This window comes from Eptesicus fuscus, chromosome 2 (assembly GCF_027574615.1).
Source record: "Eptesicus fuscus isolate TK198812 chromosome 2, DD_ASM_mEF_20220401, whole genome shotgun sequence".
In the NCBI taxonomy this organism is placed as follows: domain Eukaryota; kingdom Metazoa; phylum Chordata; class Mammalia; order Chiroptera; family Vespertilionidae; genus Eptesicus; species Eptesicus fuscus.
The window spans coordinates 4,171,354-4,190,320 of NC_072474.1; the positions used below are offsets into that span (position 1 = coordinate 4,171,354).

Sequence of the window (18,967 nt, forward strand, 5' to 3'; positions counted from 1 at the left end):
TAGAATCATAAGTAGAGTTCTCTAGAGCATGTTTTAGAGTTGGAATTCTAGATCAAGAAATTATAAACATTTTATTTTTTTTTATTTTAATATTTTTTTTATTAATTTCAGAGAGGAAGGAAGAGGGAGAGATAGAAACATCGATGAGAGAGAATCATGGATTAGCTGCCTCCTGCACCCTGGGCATATGCCCTTGCCGGGAATCAAACCTGGGACCCTTTGGTCTGCAGGTCGATACTCTATCCACTGAGCCAAACCGGCTAGGGCTTAAAAGCTTTTTATACAGCTACCAAACTATGCTCTAGAAAGGTTTTACTAAGTTCTACCATGACCCAAAGGATACAGTAATTGTAAAAACAAAAACAAAAAAAACTTTGCCATTTTGATAGGTGATATGTGGTATTTTATACTTGCATTTTTATTAATGAAGTCTTATATGTTTGTTGATCATTAGTTACTTATTAATAGCTTGCCCATATCTCTTGCCCCAAATGAGTTGTTACAGAGCAAACTGTATGGTAAAATATTCCGACGATTGCCCTAGCAGGTTTGGCTCAGTGGATAGAGTGAAGAGGGCCTGCGGACTGAGGGGTCCCGGTTGATTCCCGCCAAAGGCACATGCCTGGGTTGCAGGCCCCATCCCCTATAGGGGACGTGGAGGAGGCAGCCAATCAATGATTCCCTCTCCTCACTGATGTTTCTCTCTCTCTCCCCCTCTCCCTAAAAAATACATTACAAAAAAGATTCAGAAGATTGAAATATTGGTTTAGTGAAGTGAAAAAAAAAAAGATAAACAAAGGTATGAATCACAGCTTGTGAATGCACGAGTTACCCTGGTTGGGTCACTTCTCAGGTCCCATCTTCTTGTCTGTGAAATGGGGATCAGTTCTATCCTCAAGTGTTATGAAGTAGATGGTATCTATATGCTGGAAATGACGACAATTATTATGATAGCTTTTCTAGTGCAAAAGTATGCGCCGTGGCACAGGAATCTAAAAAACACAGACTGTAGGGTAGTTGGTTCGTTTGAAGCAACTAAGACGCCATTTCTGGCAATCCCACCACCCCACTCCAGTTCCTGGCCTCCCCCTCCTCCTGCGCGTCGGTGGCGTCACCATGGCAATAAGCTCGCGGCCCAGCACAATTCTCCGACAGTTGCTGACCGGCCGCTTACTGGCCTCGGGCCTGCGACTCCGAGGCGCTTCCCTCTCTCGGGTGCCTGAGGGCTAGGGGCCGAGGGGCAGCATGGCCCAGGCGGCGGCCGCTGCGCCGCTAGAGGACTTGGACCTGAGCGGAGAGGAGGTCCAGCGGCTCACCTCGGCCTTTCAGGACCCGGAATTCCGGCGAATGTTTTCCGAGTACGCCGAGGAGCTCACGGACCCCGAGAACCGGCGGCGCTACGAAGCGGAGATCACCGCGCTGGAGCGTGAGCGCGGCGTGGAGGTGCAGTTCGTGCACCCGGAGCCCGGCCACGTGCTGCGCACCAGCCTGGACGGGGCGCGGCGCTGCTTCGTGAACGTGTGCGGCAACGCGCTGGTGGGTCGGCCCACCAGCCGGCCCGGCTCGGGGGGCGCGGCGGCCGGCAGCCAGTGGTCCCTGCCGTACAGCCTGGCGCCCGGCCGCGAGTACGCGGGGGGCCGCGGCACCCGCTACACCGTCTACGACGTGGTCTTCCACCCAGACGCGCTGGCGCTGGCCCGGCGCCACGAGCGCTTCCGCCAGATGCTGGACGCCACGGCCCTGGAGGCCGTGGAGAAGCAGTTCGGCGTGAAGCTGGACCACAGAAATGCCAAAACCCTGAAGGTCAAGTACAAGGGGACCCCGGAAGCCGCGGTGCTGCGCACGCCCCTCCCCGGGGGCGTCCCGGCGCGGCCCGAGGGGGAGCTGGAGAGCTCTCTCCCCGCTTTCCCCTACCCCTACGGGCGCCCGGCGGCCGCCCGGAACTCCGCGCGCCGCGGGCCCCCGCCCTCCGCTCCAGAGGCGGTGCCGCAGCCCACCCCCACGGAGCCCCGCTACCGTGTGGTGCAGCGCCACCGCGTGGACCTGCAGGATTACCGCTGCTCCCGGGACTCGGCCCCCGGCCCCGTGCCCCAGGAGCTGGTGGTCACCATCGAGCTGCCGCTACTGCGCTCGGCCGAGCAGGCGGCGCTGGAGGTGACGGGAAAGCTGCTGTGTCTGGACTCGAGGAACCCCGACTACCAGCTGCGGCTCTCGCTCCCGTACCCGGTGGACGACAGCCGCGGCAAGGCGCAGTTCAACAAGGCCCGGCGGCAGCTGGTGGTCACGCTGCCCGTGGAGCGGCCCGCGGCGCGCCCGGAGCTCCCAGCTGCGCCGGAAACGGCCGCCGGGGCCGGAACTGACAGCGCGGCCTGCACTTCCGCCCGCAAAGGAGACCCGGGCCCGGCTGGGGATCGTCCCGGGGAAGAGGACGCCGGGACCGCCACCTCGGGCGCCGCTGGGGAGGAACTTGTCTCCGAACCGGAACGGGACTTGGGCGGGCAAGCGGCGGCTACGACCGGTATCGAGGAGACACCGCGTCCCGGAACGGGGAGCTCGTCCGGGGACCTAGCCAGGGGCCCTTCCGCCGGAAGGAGTGCGTGCGGAGCTCTCCGCGTGGGGACCCGCGTGGCCTGGGAAGACTCGGGCAGGGAGCCTTCCGATCCAGCCATGGCTGGTCCCGGGGCAGACAGCGGGGGACCTCTGTGTCCTCCTCTGCGGTGTCATCAGGATGAAGCATCCCTGACTCTGCTAGTTCAAGTGCCTCGGATCCAGCCGCAAAGTCTTCAAGGGGATGTGAGCTCCCTCCGGTACAAACTGCGCTTCTCCACCCAAGACTTAGTTTATTATTCCTTCTTTTTGCAGTTTGCTCCAGAAAATAAATTGAGTATCAAAGAACCAGCGGTTAGCATCTCTCCAAACAATGCAGTAATAGAACTGGCCAAATCTCCAGAGTGCTATGGACATTGGAGAGAGTGGTATTATGGTTTAAACAGCGATTCTTTGGAGGTAACAGTTCTTTCTCGTCTTAGTATTTGAAATATTCCATCCTACTTTCAAAATTACAGCCCCTTAGTGCATTCTGAACAAAGTATTTTTCATTACAACTTCTCTCGAAATTACTTGAAGTTGACACACGTGATGAAAGATATCAGTGCACGTTAAACATACTGAAAAAACACACATGCATCCCTTCAAAATGTCCTTAATGCATTTTCCCCCTGGAATCCATTGACTGAGGAGGACATGAATGGATTCCCAGAAATCCATAACCCTCTCAGGTTGTATGCACAAAGTGTGAGGGTGCTTTCTTCTGGGCAGAAGGGCTATAACTTTATAGTCATGTTCTCAAAGGATTGACGACCAATTAAGAGTTTGAGAAGCACTCTGTTAGGGCCATATTTTAAGTTGGTAAGTAATATTGTCCAACCTTAGAAAATAACTTACTTCCAGAGAGCAAAAGTCACTTAGCCACATTTCTTATGTAGAAAAACGAATTCAGAATGAGGTGTCCGATCTAAACTCCCTGCCCTTTCGACCATATAGTGCTGCTTGATTTTAGTGGCTGGTCTTGGTAGGGTTGTCCTCTGGTGGTCATTATCTTACATTTAAGTTACATGTGTTTTTGCATCTGTTTTAATCATCTAATATTTTGCACAATGGCTGACATTTAACAGTGTAATATAAACTACGGGCAAGTGCTGAAAAAAATTAAATTTGAAGTTCTAAAGAACTTTGTAAACTCACAAATGAACAATTAGTGGGTTTGATTGAGGCCTTTTATCAGTGTTACATGTAAATTTTAAAGCTCTTTTAACATAGTCAAGGGTTTAATTCCCAGAAACAACACAAATTGCACAGATTACATATTAAAAATTATATTAAAAATTAAGTTTTAAGCCTTGGACTTTAACCTGCCAGGAATTTCCACTTCTTCCCCATTGTTTTTCTAGAAACTTGCTAAATTACATTTACATTTTATGAGGGATATCTTCTATGAGAAGTGGTTAATTTGAAAGCCTCTAAAAGTGGTAAAGTAAGTAGCCAGGGCTAGGTAAAATACTTTGTGATGATATAAAATAGGAAATTGACTCTCTGTTTATGTCATTGGAAGGGAAAATTTAGGAAAGGGCAGTCGTTTTCCGGTAATTGTCTTAATACATGTGAAGATAACTCACAATATGGGAAGAAAGCTTTGCTGACAAGCAGTTGAGAAAATACTAAAGAATATATTTTAATCTGATTTTCTAGTATGATAACATTATTTTAGCAAAGAAACCAGACAGAAATGAGATTATGGCGACTGTGTCATATCTTTGAAGCCTAAAGTAGATTTATAATTTCTTCATTAATAATCACATTTCCTAAGGCTGACAGAATCATAATGTGTGTTTTTTTTTATTTTACAGTTCACTGTCACTGGACCATGCTCTTATTAAATTTCTAAAACATCACAAGAGTAGCCCTGGCTGGTGTTCGGTTGGTTGGGAAAGGTTGGGGGCATGCAGGAGGCAGCCAATCCATGTTTCACTTTTTACTCTCACATAAATGCTTCTCTCTCACTCTCCCTCTTTCTTGAAAATTAATAAATAAGGAAAAAATCACAAGAGTAGTAGGTGGGTACATAGATAATATATTACACATATTATATGAAAATTATAATGTAAGGTTGATTTGTGGCTGTCAAGTTCACAATTGTTACTTTACACATAAACAAGTACAACATATATTTATATAAGCCTTAAATATTTACTGGGAATTTTCCTGAAGCTTTAGGACCACTGAATACAGTATCTTTTATAGTAAAATCAGTCATCAGAATGTGAAGACAATTTTATGCAAATTGTTTGTATTTTAATCATAACCATTTCCATTCTAAATACGTATTATTTTTCCTTGGGTAAACTAAAAACTAAACTATTTGGTATATATCTTTAAAATTAACGTGTAAGTCTTTTCCACAGACAGGAAACTTAGAAATGCTTTTGATGGGGGTGTTTTTATAATACATTGTTTTCTGGATTTTCAAATAATAGCAAGGCAAATTACTCCAAAAAAATTTTTTTTTGTTCCCAAGATTCACTTGTTTGGTAGGTGTCCCCAAGTTCAAACACTGTTTAATAGAAGGAAACGTGAAACTTGTCTCTTTCATATTTTCTTTCCTCATTTTGACTAAATAATGAACATTAAATTTATGTATATGAAAGTACAGAGGAAAATACTTTTACTTTGGGCAACAATGAACTTATTTTATGAATATAGTTATTCTTTTAGTGCCCTAACAATATTCCTGTATTCGCTTGACAAAAATATGAAGAAATTGCTTTGTGTTTGGGATTTTTGTGAATGTGATTTTTGCATTTCCTAATAGTTTGGAAAACTATCTCATTCTTATAAATAGCTATATATGCTGGTGTCACACAGGATTATCTCATTGCTTAAAAGTAAAATATGCTTCTTTTACATAAAATATTACACTTAGCTCTTACCTGAACAAGAACTGAAAGACAAACTGTTCACACAAAATCTTAATAGATCCTGTCATGTGTATTTCTTAGCTGACTCATTAAGAAGTGTTGTAAGCCCTAGCCAGTTTGGCTCAGCGGACAGAGTGTTGGCCTTAAGACTAAAGGGTCCCGGGTTCAATTCTGGTCAAGGGCACATACCTTGGTTGCAGGCTCCTCCCTGGCCCAGGCCCTGGTCCGGGCCGTGCAGGAGGCAACCAATCAATGAGTTTCTATCACATCGATGTTTCTCTCTCTTTCCCTCTCTCTTCAAAAATATCCTCAGGCGAGGATTAACAAAAAAAAAAAGGTTATGTATTTCTCATAAAATATTAAGTGAAAAAAGTAAAAAAATATAATTTTTAATTTAGATTATCTAAGAGAAAGCATACCTAGATTCAATACAGACTAAGAAGAGTAAATGAACTTTTAGGGTTTTTTTCAATATGTGTATGTACTCTTGCTATTTTTTAAAATATATTTTTACTGATTTCAGAGAGGGAGAGGGAGAGAGAGGTAAATACATCAATGATGAGAGAATCACTGATCAGCTGCTTCCTGCACAACCCCCACTGGGGATCGCTGCATGTGCCCTGAACAGGAATGGAACCATGACCTCCTGGTTCATAGATGGACGCTCAACCACTGAGCCACGCTGGCTGGGCACTCTTGCTGTGTACAGACTGTTTTCTTTTGCCAAGAAAGCATAGGAATAACAAACATTTTAAAAGTATAATCCTGAACTATGTGAGAACTTTTGAGTTGTTTTTATATAACACTGTGAAGTATGACCTATAAAGCAGATTTTTTTTTTTTTAATTTTAGGAAAGGTTATTTGTCAATGAAGAAAATGTCAATGAATTTCTTGAAGAGGTCCTGAGCTCTCCAGTCCAACAGACAATACCCCTAACTTCACCGTTAATTGAAGTTCTTCAGGTTACTGATAGTAAGATTCAAATTCACACAGAGGTAAGGATTTTGATGGGCCTTATAGAATAGTGACGTAGGACAAGGTTAAAGCCTAATGAGTAAATTAATTTTTGGTGTTGAAACTTTAAGCTAAGTGTACATAATTGCTGGGAAGAGGAATAGAGTTTTTTGCATGCATTTCACTATGTGCTAAACACTCTGCAATTCGTTTTCATATGTATTATCTAACTTAATCCCAAAATAAATGTCGAATGAGGAATAGAGAAAAACTGACATTTGGGAAGTTAGTCCAGGGACCATGGTAACTGTCATACAGTTTGTTCATTCCTTCTAGTTGAATCTTAAGTTTGGTTATTTTTAGTCATCAGTATTGAATACAGAAATAATTTAGTTAACTAGCACAATTGGCATTTATGAGTTGTGGGGGAAAGTGGCTCTGAATCACAGAAATTCAAGAAAATTCAAGAATGCCCTAGTAAGAAGGACTGCTAAAGGGTTTGTAAGCCAGGATTATTTTATCCTGAGGGAGATGAGTCACTGAAACGATTACCAGAGAATTAAGGCCAGGTTTGCATTGTCACTAAATGACTGGCAGCATCCTCAGTGGAGGATGACTTTGAGGAGGAAGAAGCCTGTCTGCAGGTCTACAAGAGTTATTCCCTCACAACTTAAAAAATTTTCCCAATGGTACTACAACTTAATTTTCTATTTATTTCAAAGAATTAATAACTTGTTGTTTCTCTTGACATAGTTGCAAGAATGTAGTAACTCTGAACAGCTTCATGAAAAGGAAGAAAAAGTCAACGAAGGAAGTCATCCAACTAAAAAAAATATAGAACATCCTACCACCTCAACAACTGCTTCTGATTCATCTATAGCAGTTAAAGTACGAGAAATAGACAGTTGTGGTTCAGATGAATACTTGCAACAAGAGTCTCTTGATGTGTCCCAAATGTTATTTGGAAAGTCTCAACGACCTGAGTTAAAAATAGAACCTGAATTTGTAAAAGAAAAAGGTGCTGTTTACTCAAGTGAGGAGAAAGATAATTTAAAAGAACCAGTAATGACTAAAGAGGAAGAATTAACAGTTCAGAATATACCTGGTTTTGACAACATAAAAGAAACCAATATGCAGGATGGTAGTGTACAGATTATTAAAGATCATGTGACTCATTGTGCATTCAGTTTTCAGAATTCTTTGCTATATGACTTGGATTAATTCTTCAGAATTTAAAAGTTAAGACAGAAAATTTTTGGACTTAAGTTCTATTTCTGTAAACTACTACCTTAAAACCAAAGATACTCAAGAAAGTATATTTTGGATTTAAAATAGGTTTTCTGTTTACTCTCTAAAAACTGAAGATATTCAAGAAATTGAAATTTGCAATTTTGATTCTAATAGGGAAACTGGAGATAATTTTTTGCATGTAGAGTTTATACAGCTTCAGGGAGATAAGTTTTGTGATTCCTCTGAGATGTATATTCTGAGAGTTAAACATTTAGTTTTAATATAACCTGTATATATTTACTTCTGTGTTTGTTTTCAGCTTCTTTTGTTTACCATTACACTTTAATAAAGTTTCAAGATATTCACTAAGTTGTGTCTATCACAAAAAGTAACTCTCAAGAATGTTAACTAGAAATATGAGTTGCATTTGTAAGGGAGACAGAATCTCAAAACTGTGTTTAGAAATATCACTAAATAAGATGTAGTATTTATGCTTGAAATAGAGATTCTTAGATGAAAGAACTTTACTAACCAATATTAATAATTCAAATAATTATATACAGATACACTGAAATTTCTTATTTTTGCTTCAAATCTGTATCTTACTGTTCTCATCTGTCACCAAAAAATATATATATTTAATACAGGTTAATTAGTAATGACTTTAAGGTGGCAGCAGGTAATATATCTGTGGCTAAGTTATTAATTTTGTGGAATAGTATTTGTATTTGAGGTCAGAAGAAAATCCTAATAGATTTTTTTCTCACAAAAATTTTTAGGACAGGATGAAAGAAAATATAGAAAGGAAAATATCTGTTGACCTAATCTCTGACCCCAAAGGCCATGACCTGATGCATTTGTTCCAAAAACAGCTACCAATTCAAACTTCTGGCTTTACCTTAGTCCTGGAAATTACCTAGTATCTTTAGTCCTTTGAACTGGGGAGGTCAGATCAGAACACCAAAAGCTGTTTTTCTTTACGTTTATAATCTTGGCAAAGTCTGGAACAAGACTAGGCTGAGAACAGTATAAATGTGGCTAGCTCACAAAACAAGAGAACTATTTGCCCCAACTTAGATGACCAGATGCATTTTCCAACTATAACATGAATTTTAATTTGAGGCAGTAATTTTGAAAATGTCCACTTAATAACACAATTTTCGTAGATTGAAATAATTGTAATAGCTACACAGAAATTAGTCTATAATTTTTGATCGAATGGAATTGTATACTGTTAAGGGAAACTTCTACAGTAAACGTGGTAAACGTGGAGTAAATATTAAGCCTGTTTCCTGTTATTTACTGTATCTGTCCTTTTAAAAAGTATGACTGCAGTTACAATAAAGCTGGCACTAGAACATGTTTCACTTCGGCATGACTACACTTTGTATCATTTCTGGCCGTATTTCACAGCAGCTTTTTATTGTTCATTATCTAGGTCTGGCTAGTTTCTTCCAAAGGGAATACATTGTCAAGAGCTGGGTTTTCTTTATTATTTCAAATTCAACGTACAAACAGTAAACACGAAGATGTAATGCTAACTTTAAAACTTCTACAATGTCTATTGAATTTTGGTGTAAAGAGTAAACAAAATTTATTCTGCAAAGTGATTAGGAACCTTTTTATGCAAAAATGAGTATTTTATTTTGGCAGACTAAAAGAAAAAAAGAAACAAAACCACTGTTTTTCTACATTGAGGTGAAAACAGTGTTAAAATTTTTTATCAATCAAATACATTCCTAAAGAAAATGTGCTCTATGAAGGTTCCAAAGCACAGGCAAATCTTAACACAATAATATAGGAATCTGTAATACTGAAATTGACTCTGTTTTGACAGGGTGATTAACAAACATAACTTCTGAATTATAAAACCAGCCAAGCAATCTCTTCCTAGTAATTGTGTGGAGAGTGAAACCGGGCTTGTTCCGTTAATACTTATTTCATTGTAATACTTCCTACTGCTATGTCAATTTTAAGTAAATTTTGCTGTACTTAAGTTTTTAAAGTGGAAAAGTGTACAAAGTTCCAGGTAAAAAGATTAATAGATGCAATTTAAATAAAATTTCCCCTCTTCTCTCACAGCAATGATTACATTTCCCAGATACAGATTGAGCTTTAAAACCCAACTCCCAAAATGAAAACTTGTATTTTAAATCTTAATCAGACATAAAAGGAAAAGATTACTATAATTGGATACCTTTTACAATAATTTTTTTTCGTATTAAAGCAGAAACCAATCCCTAAACTCCTTTATTCAATTGTCTGTCCTGTTGGGACAAATATCAAAAATAGAAGACTGTCACCTTTTGTAACTGTGATTTTTCATTGCAGTCTTCTATAACTTTTACAGAGTTCATGGTCTCTAATATCTCCCCACCCTCCGTTTTTCCTAGGTGGGGAAATGGGTGCCATAAACTTTTCACTGATAGAGAGAGTTTCTGGAAACAAGTACTGTTTGTTACTATTTAAGAGTGACTCAATTTGGGCACTCTGGGTGGATGGTCTACAGGTTTTCTTGTGGTGCATACCACAGTCTCCAGCATGAAAAATCCTAGGTACCTGAGGAACCAGCACTTTCCAGAATTTTGGAAGACAAGATACAGTCAAATACTGAAGAGTCCAGTCCCAATTATAATCATCATAAGTACAGAAAGTGTCTGTGCAATCGATCAGCTTATGATAAGCATCCCGGGTCAAGGCTAGACCCATATTGTGCTCTGTGGATTTCCAAGTTTTCACATCTACCTTGTCAGCAATGCCAGAGAAACTTCGACTGGCGGTATAGGTTCCCAGGGAGAGAACATCACACTCAGGACACTCTTGCTGCTTTAATTTCCTCATTTTTTTGAAAACATGGTAAAAGTCTGGGGCTAAGTAGTGATCCTCCTCGAGGAAAAGTATGAGGCCAGCGTAGTCTCGAAGAACTTTGACCCTTTCCCATACAAAATGCAGCTTCCACCACCAGTGGTGTTTGGTCTGGGAGAACTTGGCCTCTCTATAATGGCCAAAGGAATCAGGATACTCGGCGTTAATGCATCCCATCTTCAAAGCTGAATCCTTCTCCAGATCTCTGGGGCAATCTCTGGGGTCACTGCCCGGAAACTCGTGGGGGTACAACTGAATGCTGAAAGGAAAGAACACCTGCAGAACAGGGCAGAAATCCACCCCAGCGATCAGCTGATTGATCTCCGTCGACCAGAAGTCATGGCTAAAGATGACGAGGACGTTGTCAATGCCCTGGGCTTTTCGAAGCGAGTCCAGCAACAGCCGGAGGTAATCGGGCCGGTTATGCACCTGGACCACCAGCACCAGCTCCCGGGGGGGCCAGGAGGCGGCCTTGTCTACATTCCTCAGCGTCTGGTCAAAGTTAAGCTGGTAGACCAGGGACCGGTACCGCAGCGTCAGGTTGTCCGCCTCGGGCAGCGGGGCCGCCGCGACCAGCGGGGCCGCCGACTCGTTGGAGACCCGGCGGATGTCCACGGACACGGCGGGATGGTCCCCGCCCCGGCCACCCGCACCGCGCGCGGGCTCGGCGTCCAGCAGCGGCGGGGCGAGGGCCTCGCTCCTCCTCTGTCGCCCATTGCTGCTCCAGAGGACGAAGCCGCAGGCGGCCACCACGAGCGTCAGGATGAGCACCTTCCGCTTGTAGATGCGGAACCTCATGGTCTCCGGGCCGGGGGCGCGGGGAGGCGTGCGGGAAGGAGCTAGCGGCTTGTGCACGGAAGGGCGGCGGGCGGCGGCCGTCGCGTTGGCCTGTAGCAGTCGGAACTGGCCCTCGCTAACTCATCCCCGGCCCCGGGGGTCCCGGGACCCTCAGGCTCTCAGCTTCCCCGCGCCGCCGGGCTCCACTCATCCTCGTCGGGCAGCTGCGGCTCGACAGAGACCCCGCCGCTAGGGGCCGGGGCTCGGGGTCGCCTCTGTCCTCTCCATTCAACACGGGTCCCGGCAAAAGCCCCGCGCGGCCCGCCGCCCCAGCTTCTTTACCTGCGCCTCCAGCGGCCCCGCGTCCTCCGCGCTCTCATCCCTACGCGGGCCACAGACCGCCGACACCCAGCAGCGAAGCTCGCCCCGCTCCGGCGGCCACCGCTCTGACAACCCGCGACGGGCCCGCGGAGCGCCGGGGCCCTGCGGCCCACCCCTCCGCCCCGCCCCTGGGGCCGTTGGTTGGCGCTTCCCAGACGCCTGCGGAGGTGCCCGGCCTGCGCTGCCCGTTGCCTATTGGTCCACGGCCCTGTCGCTCAAGGCTCGGTTCCTACTTCCGCTTCTTTCCTCCATTTCCTGCTAGGCGCGAGCGGAGCGGAGCGGAGCGGGGAGCGTGGTGTGCGCGTTTCCCGGTGAGCTGAGGTCGGGCTGAAGGCGTCCCCGGGAGCCTCGAGTACTCGGAACCCGGGGATGGAGTAGGCCCTGGGAGGGAACGGAGGGAGAGACCCGCCGCCTTGGCTCGAGAGAGTTCGAGAGCGGGCTCCTGCCTCGGGAAAGGGGTTCGCGCATGGCGCCGCTGGGCCGGGAGGCACTTGTTAGGACACGTCAGCCTTCAGGGCGGCCGGTGGGTGACGGTGCACGGTACCGCGGAGGAGACATGCGAAACCAGACTCTTGCGGTTCTCGGAGAAGGAACGGGGCGGGCCCCACGCGCACGGAACCGGGCAGGCCCAGGAGCTAGAACGTGGAAGGGGGTGCGAGGGGTCGCCGAAGGGAAACTAGCCTTGGCCCTCTCTGCGGTAGCAAAGGAGCCATCACCGCGCTTTTCTTTTTAGCAGCCACCGTGATTAAGGCCCTTTGTTCGCTCTCGCTGTTTTTTAGTGAGTCTCATTCTAGAAGTGTGCCAGTGATTTCAGCATTCCAAAAGGTGTGCACACTTGCATGTGCCCTTACGGAAAATGAGTAGTTGGTGGGTTTATACATTACTGATTTATGTTATTTTCCTGTAAATACTTATAAAGTACTTTTACTTATCAAAATGTTTAACATCTATCATATTTTAAATACCTCAACAGTTTCCATCGTACAGACAGCTCTACTGCCAAGATGGTCAACGTGCCTAAAACCCGAAGGACGTTCTGTAAGAAGTGTGGGAAGCACCAGCCTCACAAAGTGACCCAGTATAAGAAGGGGAAGGATTCCCTGTATGCCCAGGGGAAGAGGCGCTACGATAGGAAGCAGAGTGGCTACGGTGGGCAGACAAAGCCGATTTTCCGAAAGAAAGCTAAAACCACAAAGAAGATTGTGCTGAGGCTTGAATGTGTAGAGCCTAACTGCAGATCCAAGAGGATGCTGGCCATCAAGAGATGCAAGCATTTTGAACTGGGCGGAGATAAGAAGAGAAAGGGCCAAGTGATCCAGTTCTAAGCTTTTGTTTTTGAGAGGAAAATGTTAAAGCTGTAGAAAAATTACCTGTGTGAAAATAAATGCAGTGATATTCTTACTCATATCTTTTGTGTCTTTTGAAATATAAATAGAATTTCATGTTTAATGTGGTTATAAATTAAGGAAATAAGAGTAAATTTGTAAGTGAATCCTCTTCAAATTATTAAACTTAGTTCCACAAGAATTGAAATTTTTTATATGTAAAGATAAGAGTCCCACCTCAAACTTAATAGCAGGGAAAATATTGATACTTTATCTGATCAATTTCAAATATATGTTGGGTGAATTTACAATCATGATGGATGAGCTGCTGGGAAAACTAAGATTTTGAAAAATAAATTAAGAGGACAAGCTAAGCCTGTGTATAGCAGACTGAGTGGGGCAGAGGATCTAAGGGGATAAAAAGCATACTTTTTGCAAATGTACTGTAATGGGAACCACTGGCCACATATAGCTACTTAAATTTAAAAGGCAGTTCCTCAGTTATACTAGCTATATTTAGTGTTCAACAGCCACATAAGGCTAGTGGCTATACTATTGCACAACATGGATACAGGGTATTTCCCATCAGTTTTTGGACAGCACTCTAGAATACGGTCTTGAATGTAAGGTAGGAGTTGAAAACTGACTTCTACCTGAAATTTTGAAGCTAGTAAAAAAAACAAACGAAAGTCTGCCCAGCCAATGTGTCTCAGTGGTTGAGCACTGACATGAACCAGGTCAGGGTTCCATTCCCACTTAGAGCACATGCCCAGGTTGCAGCTTCCATCCCCAATAGGGGGCATGCAGGAGGCAGCCAATCAATTTATATCAGTTTCCAATGCTCACTCCCTCTCCCTCTGAAATCAGAATTATCAAAACAACCCATAAGTCTATGATAGCATGAACTTTTTGGTTTTATAACATACTATAATTAAAGTTACGTGAATGTGGTCTCTCATAACTAATAGCTACACTACTTGGAATGGCCCACAATTTAAAAAATTATTTCTGGAATTTTTCCATTCAATATTGTCAGATCTTCACTAACCATGAGTAACTAAAACTACAGATAAGGGGGGGACTGTGTACTCTTGAGATGTACTCAAATGTTATAACTTATTGGCTGTTGGGAAATTTGAGAAGCTAAGTAGTTAAGATTGAAAATAGAATGGAATGTGGAAACTCAGAAGTGAACCTAGTCATTGCCTATGAAAGGCAAGGAAGAAACAAGTTGAGTGTCAAATGAAAGGAAAAACTGGGGAAGGATATAGGTTATGAGAAGAAGGCAAGAAATTCTGCTTTTTGTATTGGCAGCTAGGGTATTTACATGGGATGGTTTGTAGATGAGTAAGACAGGCAAAGGACTAGGGTGTAGGAGTAAGAGATGGTTAATACTTATTCCTAACATTGACTATTATGTCTGCATTTGTTAATGAAAAAGTAATTGTTTTTCTACAACATAAAATTCAGATACACACAAATTTTAAATACGCCGTAAAACATCACCTTAAGGAACCATGTTGTTTTTTTAATCCTCACCAGATATGTTTTTACTGAGTTTAGAGAGAGGATGTGAGAGAGACATTATCGGTTGCCTCCCAAACTTGCCCTGACCAGGGATCGAACCTGCAACCTAAGATGTGCTCTGACTGGGAACGAAACTTTTGGTGTGTGAAATGATGCTCCAACCAACTGAAAGCCAGGGCTAAAGAACCATGTTTTATTTGGTTTTATATTTATGGGCGACTCCTCACCAATTTATAAGTTTAGAAAGTCCTAAGATAATTACAGAATTGTTGGTTTTAGAGACCAAAGTGAATTAACTTTAGAAGGCAGTATGAAGCTTGGGCCTAAAATCTCTAATCTGGGTTCATGGTATCTCCCTTCTAGGAGGGTTAAATAAAATATATAAGACTGGAACAAAGTAAGTACCAGATAAATTGAGACTTTTAATTTTAGGCATGTTTGCATTATATATAATTTTTTTAAATAAAAAACTAGAGCCGGAACCGGTTTGGCTCAGTGGATAGAGCGTCGGCCTGCGGACTCAAGGGTCCCAGGTTCGATTCCGGTCAAGGGCATGTACCTTGGTTGCAGGCACATCCCCAGTGGGGGGTGTGCAGGAGGCAGCTGATTGATGTTTCTCTCTCATCGATGTTTCTAGCTCTCTATCCCTCTCCCTTCCTCTTTGTAAAAAATCAATAAAATATATTTAAAAAAAAAAATATAAAAAACTAGAAATTATAATATGATGATTTTTCAGGAAGAATTTAACCACTAGCAATACAAATTTAAGGTTATCCAAAGAATTACTCCTCTGGACCAAGATCTTGTCTGAAAGAATCAGCCCTGAGAAGAAATTTTACAATTCATAGTTTTTTGTTGTTGTTGTTGTTTTTTTTAGAGAAAGGGAGGGACCCCGTTTATTAACACTAGTGGACTCTGGGAATAATTTCCAAATCAGAGTCTCATATACATAGTTTTAATAAAAATTCAAAACAGTATTTGCTCGTAGAAGAATATGTAAGGAAAAATATCCTGCAAGTAAATTACATCTAGAAAATTAATTGTAAGGCTAAAAGCAAGACACCCATGAAAAACACACAAGGTGTCAAAACAAGCCAGAGGAAAATCATTTGGGCAAAAAAAGAAAAAGGATCCCAAGTCAAATTTATAGAAAATATTCCTTTATTAACTTTTGGTCGAGAATATGATTGTATATTTTCAGAAAACAACTCCGAGACCATGTGGATTCCAGCAACAGAGAGGAATCGACAGGACTACTCCAGCCATGAAGACAGAAGAGAAGCAGTCCAGAGATGGAAGACTCTAACGTCGCCTTGCCATACTAGCAGTTAGCAGCTGTGCATCACTGCAGGTTGCCCAGGACCAAACCAGAGAGGGTCGGACCTGCATTACCACCATTTGTCCACCACCCAGAACTGAAATGTCATTGCCGACATGTACACATAAGGAACTGTTTGACATTGAAATTGGGTCTCAAAAGAACTGTTGGCCCAGAAGGAAACTCACTACAGACTGATTCATTTGCGTGTCAGCATAACCATTATTGCTTTTCTCATTTTCAGTTCTTATAAGTGTATTTCTAATAGCACATGATCTCACTCATCTAGGGGAAATAATGAACAACTTAGACTGATGAACAAGAACAGACCCAGAAACAAGGAGGCATGGATCAGACTGTCGGGCCTCAGATGGAGGGTAGGGGAGGGTGGGGGTAAAGGGGAGAGATCAACCCAAGGACTTGTGTGCATGCATATGAGCCTAACCAGTGGTTAAGGACAACAGGGGGGTGAGGGCATGCGTGGGGAGGGGTGTGGGATGGGAATGGGGGGATGAGGACAAATATGTGATACCTTAATCAATAAAGAAATTAAAAAATATTAATTAAAAAAATTTTTAAAAAGGAAACCTAAAACAAACAAACAAAAAAACACAACAGTATTTGCTCAAAAATATTTGCATTTTCAGGGTGAAAAAATGCCCCAAATAAATACTTTAGGAAGACAATGGAGGTTATGTAAGTCATAAGAATAGTCATATGGACTCCACCTATAACTCCAAGCCCAAAGTAGCAATAATATACTACTGGAAAAGGTTTTCTCTAGTAACTTTTACTCTTTATCCTCCCCTTTGTTCTGAGAAACCAGTTATGGGACTACTAGGGGCCCAGTTCACGAATTCATGCACCTGAAAGGAACGGTGGGCCAAAAGGCTACAGTAGGCACAGGGGCGGGTCTCTGCCCATCCTCCACTCCCCCTCATCCCCCCACCCCCGGTCCCATATGCCGGCAGCCCCACTCCGGCTGCCACTGCTCCCACGAGCTAACAGCGCTGGCCCTGCTCACACCCGCTGAAGGCGCGGAGTGATTGGGGCCAGCACCATCAGTGGGTGAAAGTGGCAGCTGCTGCCCCGATTGCCCCTCAGGAGCAGGGGGAGGTGGAGAAGCCCTCAGGGGCGATCAGGGCCAGCAGCCACCACTCGCACCCGCTGATGGCGCCAAGCAATCGGGACAGGTGCTGGGCACCGGCAGCAGGTGCGAGCAGTGGCTCCAGCACTGGCAGTGGGTGCAAGAAGTGGCTGCCAGCCCCAATCTCCCCTCAGGAGCAAAGGGAGGTGGAGAAGCCAAGGGGCAATTGGGGCCGGCAGCTGCCACTCGCACCCACTGACGGCACCGAGCTGGTGCTGGGTGCTGGCAGTGGGTGTGAGCAGCAGCTCTGGCGCCAACAGCAGATGCAAGCGCCGGGTGGGACTGCGGCACGCAGGAGCAAAGAATTTTCAGTAACCACCAGAGGCTTGACCCAATGACAGCACCCTGCTCACCAGCTCCACCATCCCGCAGCAGCCAACACCCGCCATGTTCCGCACATGCCCCCTGGTGGTCAGCGCACATCATAGCGACCAGTTGTTCCATGATTCAGTCTATTTGCATATTAGCCTTTTATTATATAGGATTATAATGATCTAGGTGAGAGGTTGAATTAAGAAAGGCAGGGGAATGAACAGAAGGAACAGTTCTAGGGATTCCAAACTGTTTCAAGTTGGTTCCTTTTCTATTCTCTCTGCCTTACTTCAAACCCTCCTCATCCTTTAGCTGGTGTATGGCCACCACCTGTTACATTTAAAAAACTTAAACAATAAACAGAAAAAGAACCCTCAAATAACACAAAACAATGTCAGTAAAAAGTAGCACTTTTCTGCTCCTCTCACACAACCAAAAACCTTGTTCGAATTCAAAAATAAAGAAAACTTAGAAATACACAAAGATTATGTGATTAACATTATCCTAATAAAAGAGTAATATGCAAATTGACCATCACTCGAAGACACAAGATGGCTGGCCCCATGTGGCCACAAGATGGCCACCACAAGATAGCTGGCAGGGGAGGACAGTTGTGGGCAGTGGGGGTGACCAGGCCGGCAGAGGAGGGCAGTTGGGAGAGACCAGGCCAGCAGGGGAGGGCAGCAGTGGGGGGGGGGGGGGGGTGGACCCAAGCCTGTTGAGGAGGGCAGTTAGGGGGGGCCAGGCCTCCAGGGGAGGGCAGTTGGATGGGACAAGGCCTGCAGGGGAGGGCAGTTAGGGGGGACCAGGCCTGCAGGGGAGGGCAGTTGGGAGGAACACAGACCTGCAGGGGAGGGCAGTTGGGGGGGGACCAGGCTGCCGGAGCCTGCCGGCACTGCAGTTGAACGGTACCTGAAAAGGGGGGTGAGGATTAAAGAACACAGACACTGTAGTTACCGGGAGGGCAGACAGTTCAAGACTGCCGTGCCGAGTTTATTTTCTCAGCCCTTTTTATAAGCAGAAACAGCTTGTGCAAGCATAAAGGTCATTGCCCGGGCAGGATGTTTTTTCCGCCTTAGCAGAATCCCAAGTACACTTTAAACTTCTCACTCCGTCAATTTCCCTATCCTTGTTCCTGTTATTGAGAACCTATTGCAACTCTTGACCCTACCACAGTGCTACTTCCTCTTCAAGCCTGCTTAGTATCAAACCTAAATATGTGAAGCAAAGGCCCCAGCAAAGCGGGGAAAACAAGGTTACTGGTTTGTTTACCTGATTGCCTCTCATGGTCTCCCACACCAGGCCTGCAGGGGAGGGCAGTTGGGGGGACCAGGCAAGAAGCGAAGGGCAGTTGTGGGCGATCATGCCAGCAGGGAGGGCAGTTAGGGATGACTGGGCCAGCAGAGGCGGGCAGTTGTGGGGGACCAGGCCTGCAGGGGAGGGCAGTTTGGGGCACCAGGCCTGCAGGGGAGGGCAGTTTGGGGAAACCAGGCCTGCAGGGGAGGACAGTTCGGGGAGACCCAGGCCTGCAGGGGAGGGCAGTTAGGAGGGGACCAGGCCAGCAGGGGAGAGCATTTGTGGGTGATCAGGCCAGCAGGGAGGGCAGTTAGAGAAGACCGGGCCAGCAGAGGAGGGAAGTTGGGAGGGGGGGGGGGA

The 18,967-nt window shown here is 44.8% G+C and overlaps 3 protein-coding genes across 4 annotated transcripts; 2 read left to right on the forward strand and 1 right to left on the reverse strand.

Moving 5' to 3' along the window:
• Nucleotides 1–1,204: 1,204 nt before the first annotated feature.
• On the forward strand, nucleotides 1,205–8,437 carry DNAAF2 (dynein axonemal assembly factor 2). Its single transcript, XM_008151354.3, has 3 exons — nucleotides 1,205–3,006; nucleotides 6,327–6,470; nucleotides 7,183–8,437. Exons 1-3 carry the CDS (start codon nucleotides 1,246–1,248, stop codon nucleotides 7,648–7,650), a joined length of 2,373 nt encoding a protein of 790 aa, XP_008149576.2. The 5' UTR covers nucleotides 1,205–1,245; the 3' UTR covers nucleotides 7,651–8,437.
• An 837-nt stretch (nucleotides 8,438–9,274) lies between these two features.
• Nucleotides 9,275–11,432, reverse strand: MGAT2 (alpha-1,6-mannosyl-glycoprotein 2-beta-N-acetylglucosaminyltransferase). The gene has a single exon (XM_028160323.2). It carries the CDS (start codon nucleotides 11,320–11,322, stop codon nucleotides 9,982–9,984), a length of 1,341 nt encoding a protein of 446 aa, XP_028016124.1. The 5' UTR covers nucleotides 11,323–11,432; the 3' UTR covers nucleotides 9,275–9,981.
• Nucleotides 11,433–11,914: 482 nt separating this feature from the next.
• RPL36AL (ribosomal protein L36a like) lies at nucleotides 11,915–13,083 on the forward strand. Of its 2 annotated transcripts, none has more exons than XM_008151351.3 (2): nucleotides 11,915–11,993; nucleotides 12,656–13,083. In XM_008151351.3, exon 2 carries the CDS (start codon nucleotides 12,687–12,689, stop codon nucleotides 13,005–13,007), a length of 321 nt encoding a protein of 106 aa, XP_008149573.1. In that variant the 5' UTR covers nucleotides 11,915–11,993; nucleotides 12,656–12,686; the 3' UTR covers nucleotides 13,008–13,083. The 2 variants fall into 2 exon arrangements, with proteins under 2 accessions (XP_008149573.1, XP_054581360.1); XM_054725385.1 differs by having other exon boundaries at nucleotides 11,942–12,003.
• Nucleotides 13,084–18,967: the final 5,884 nt, after the last annotated feature.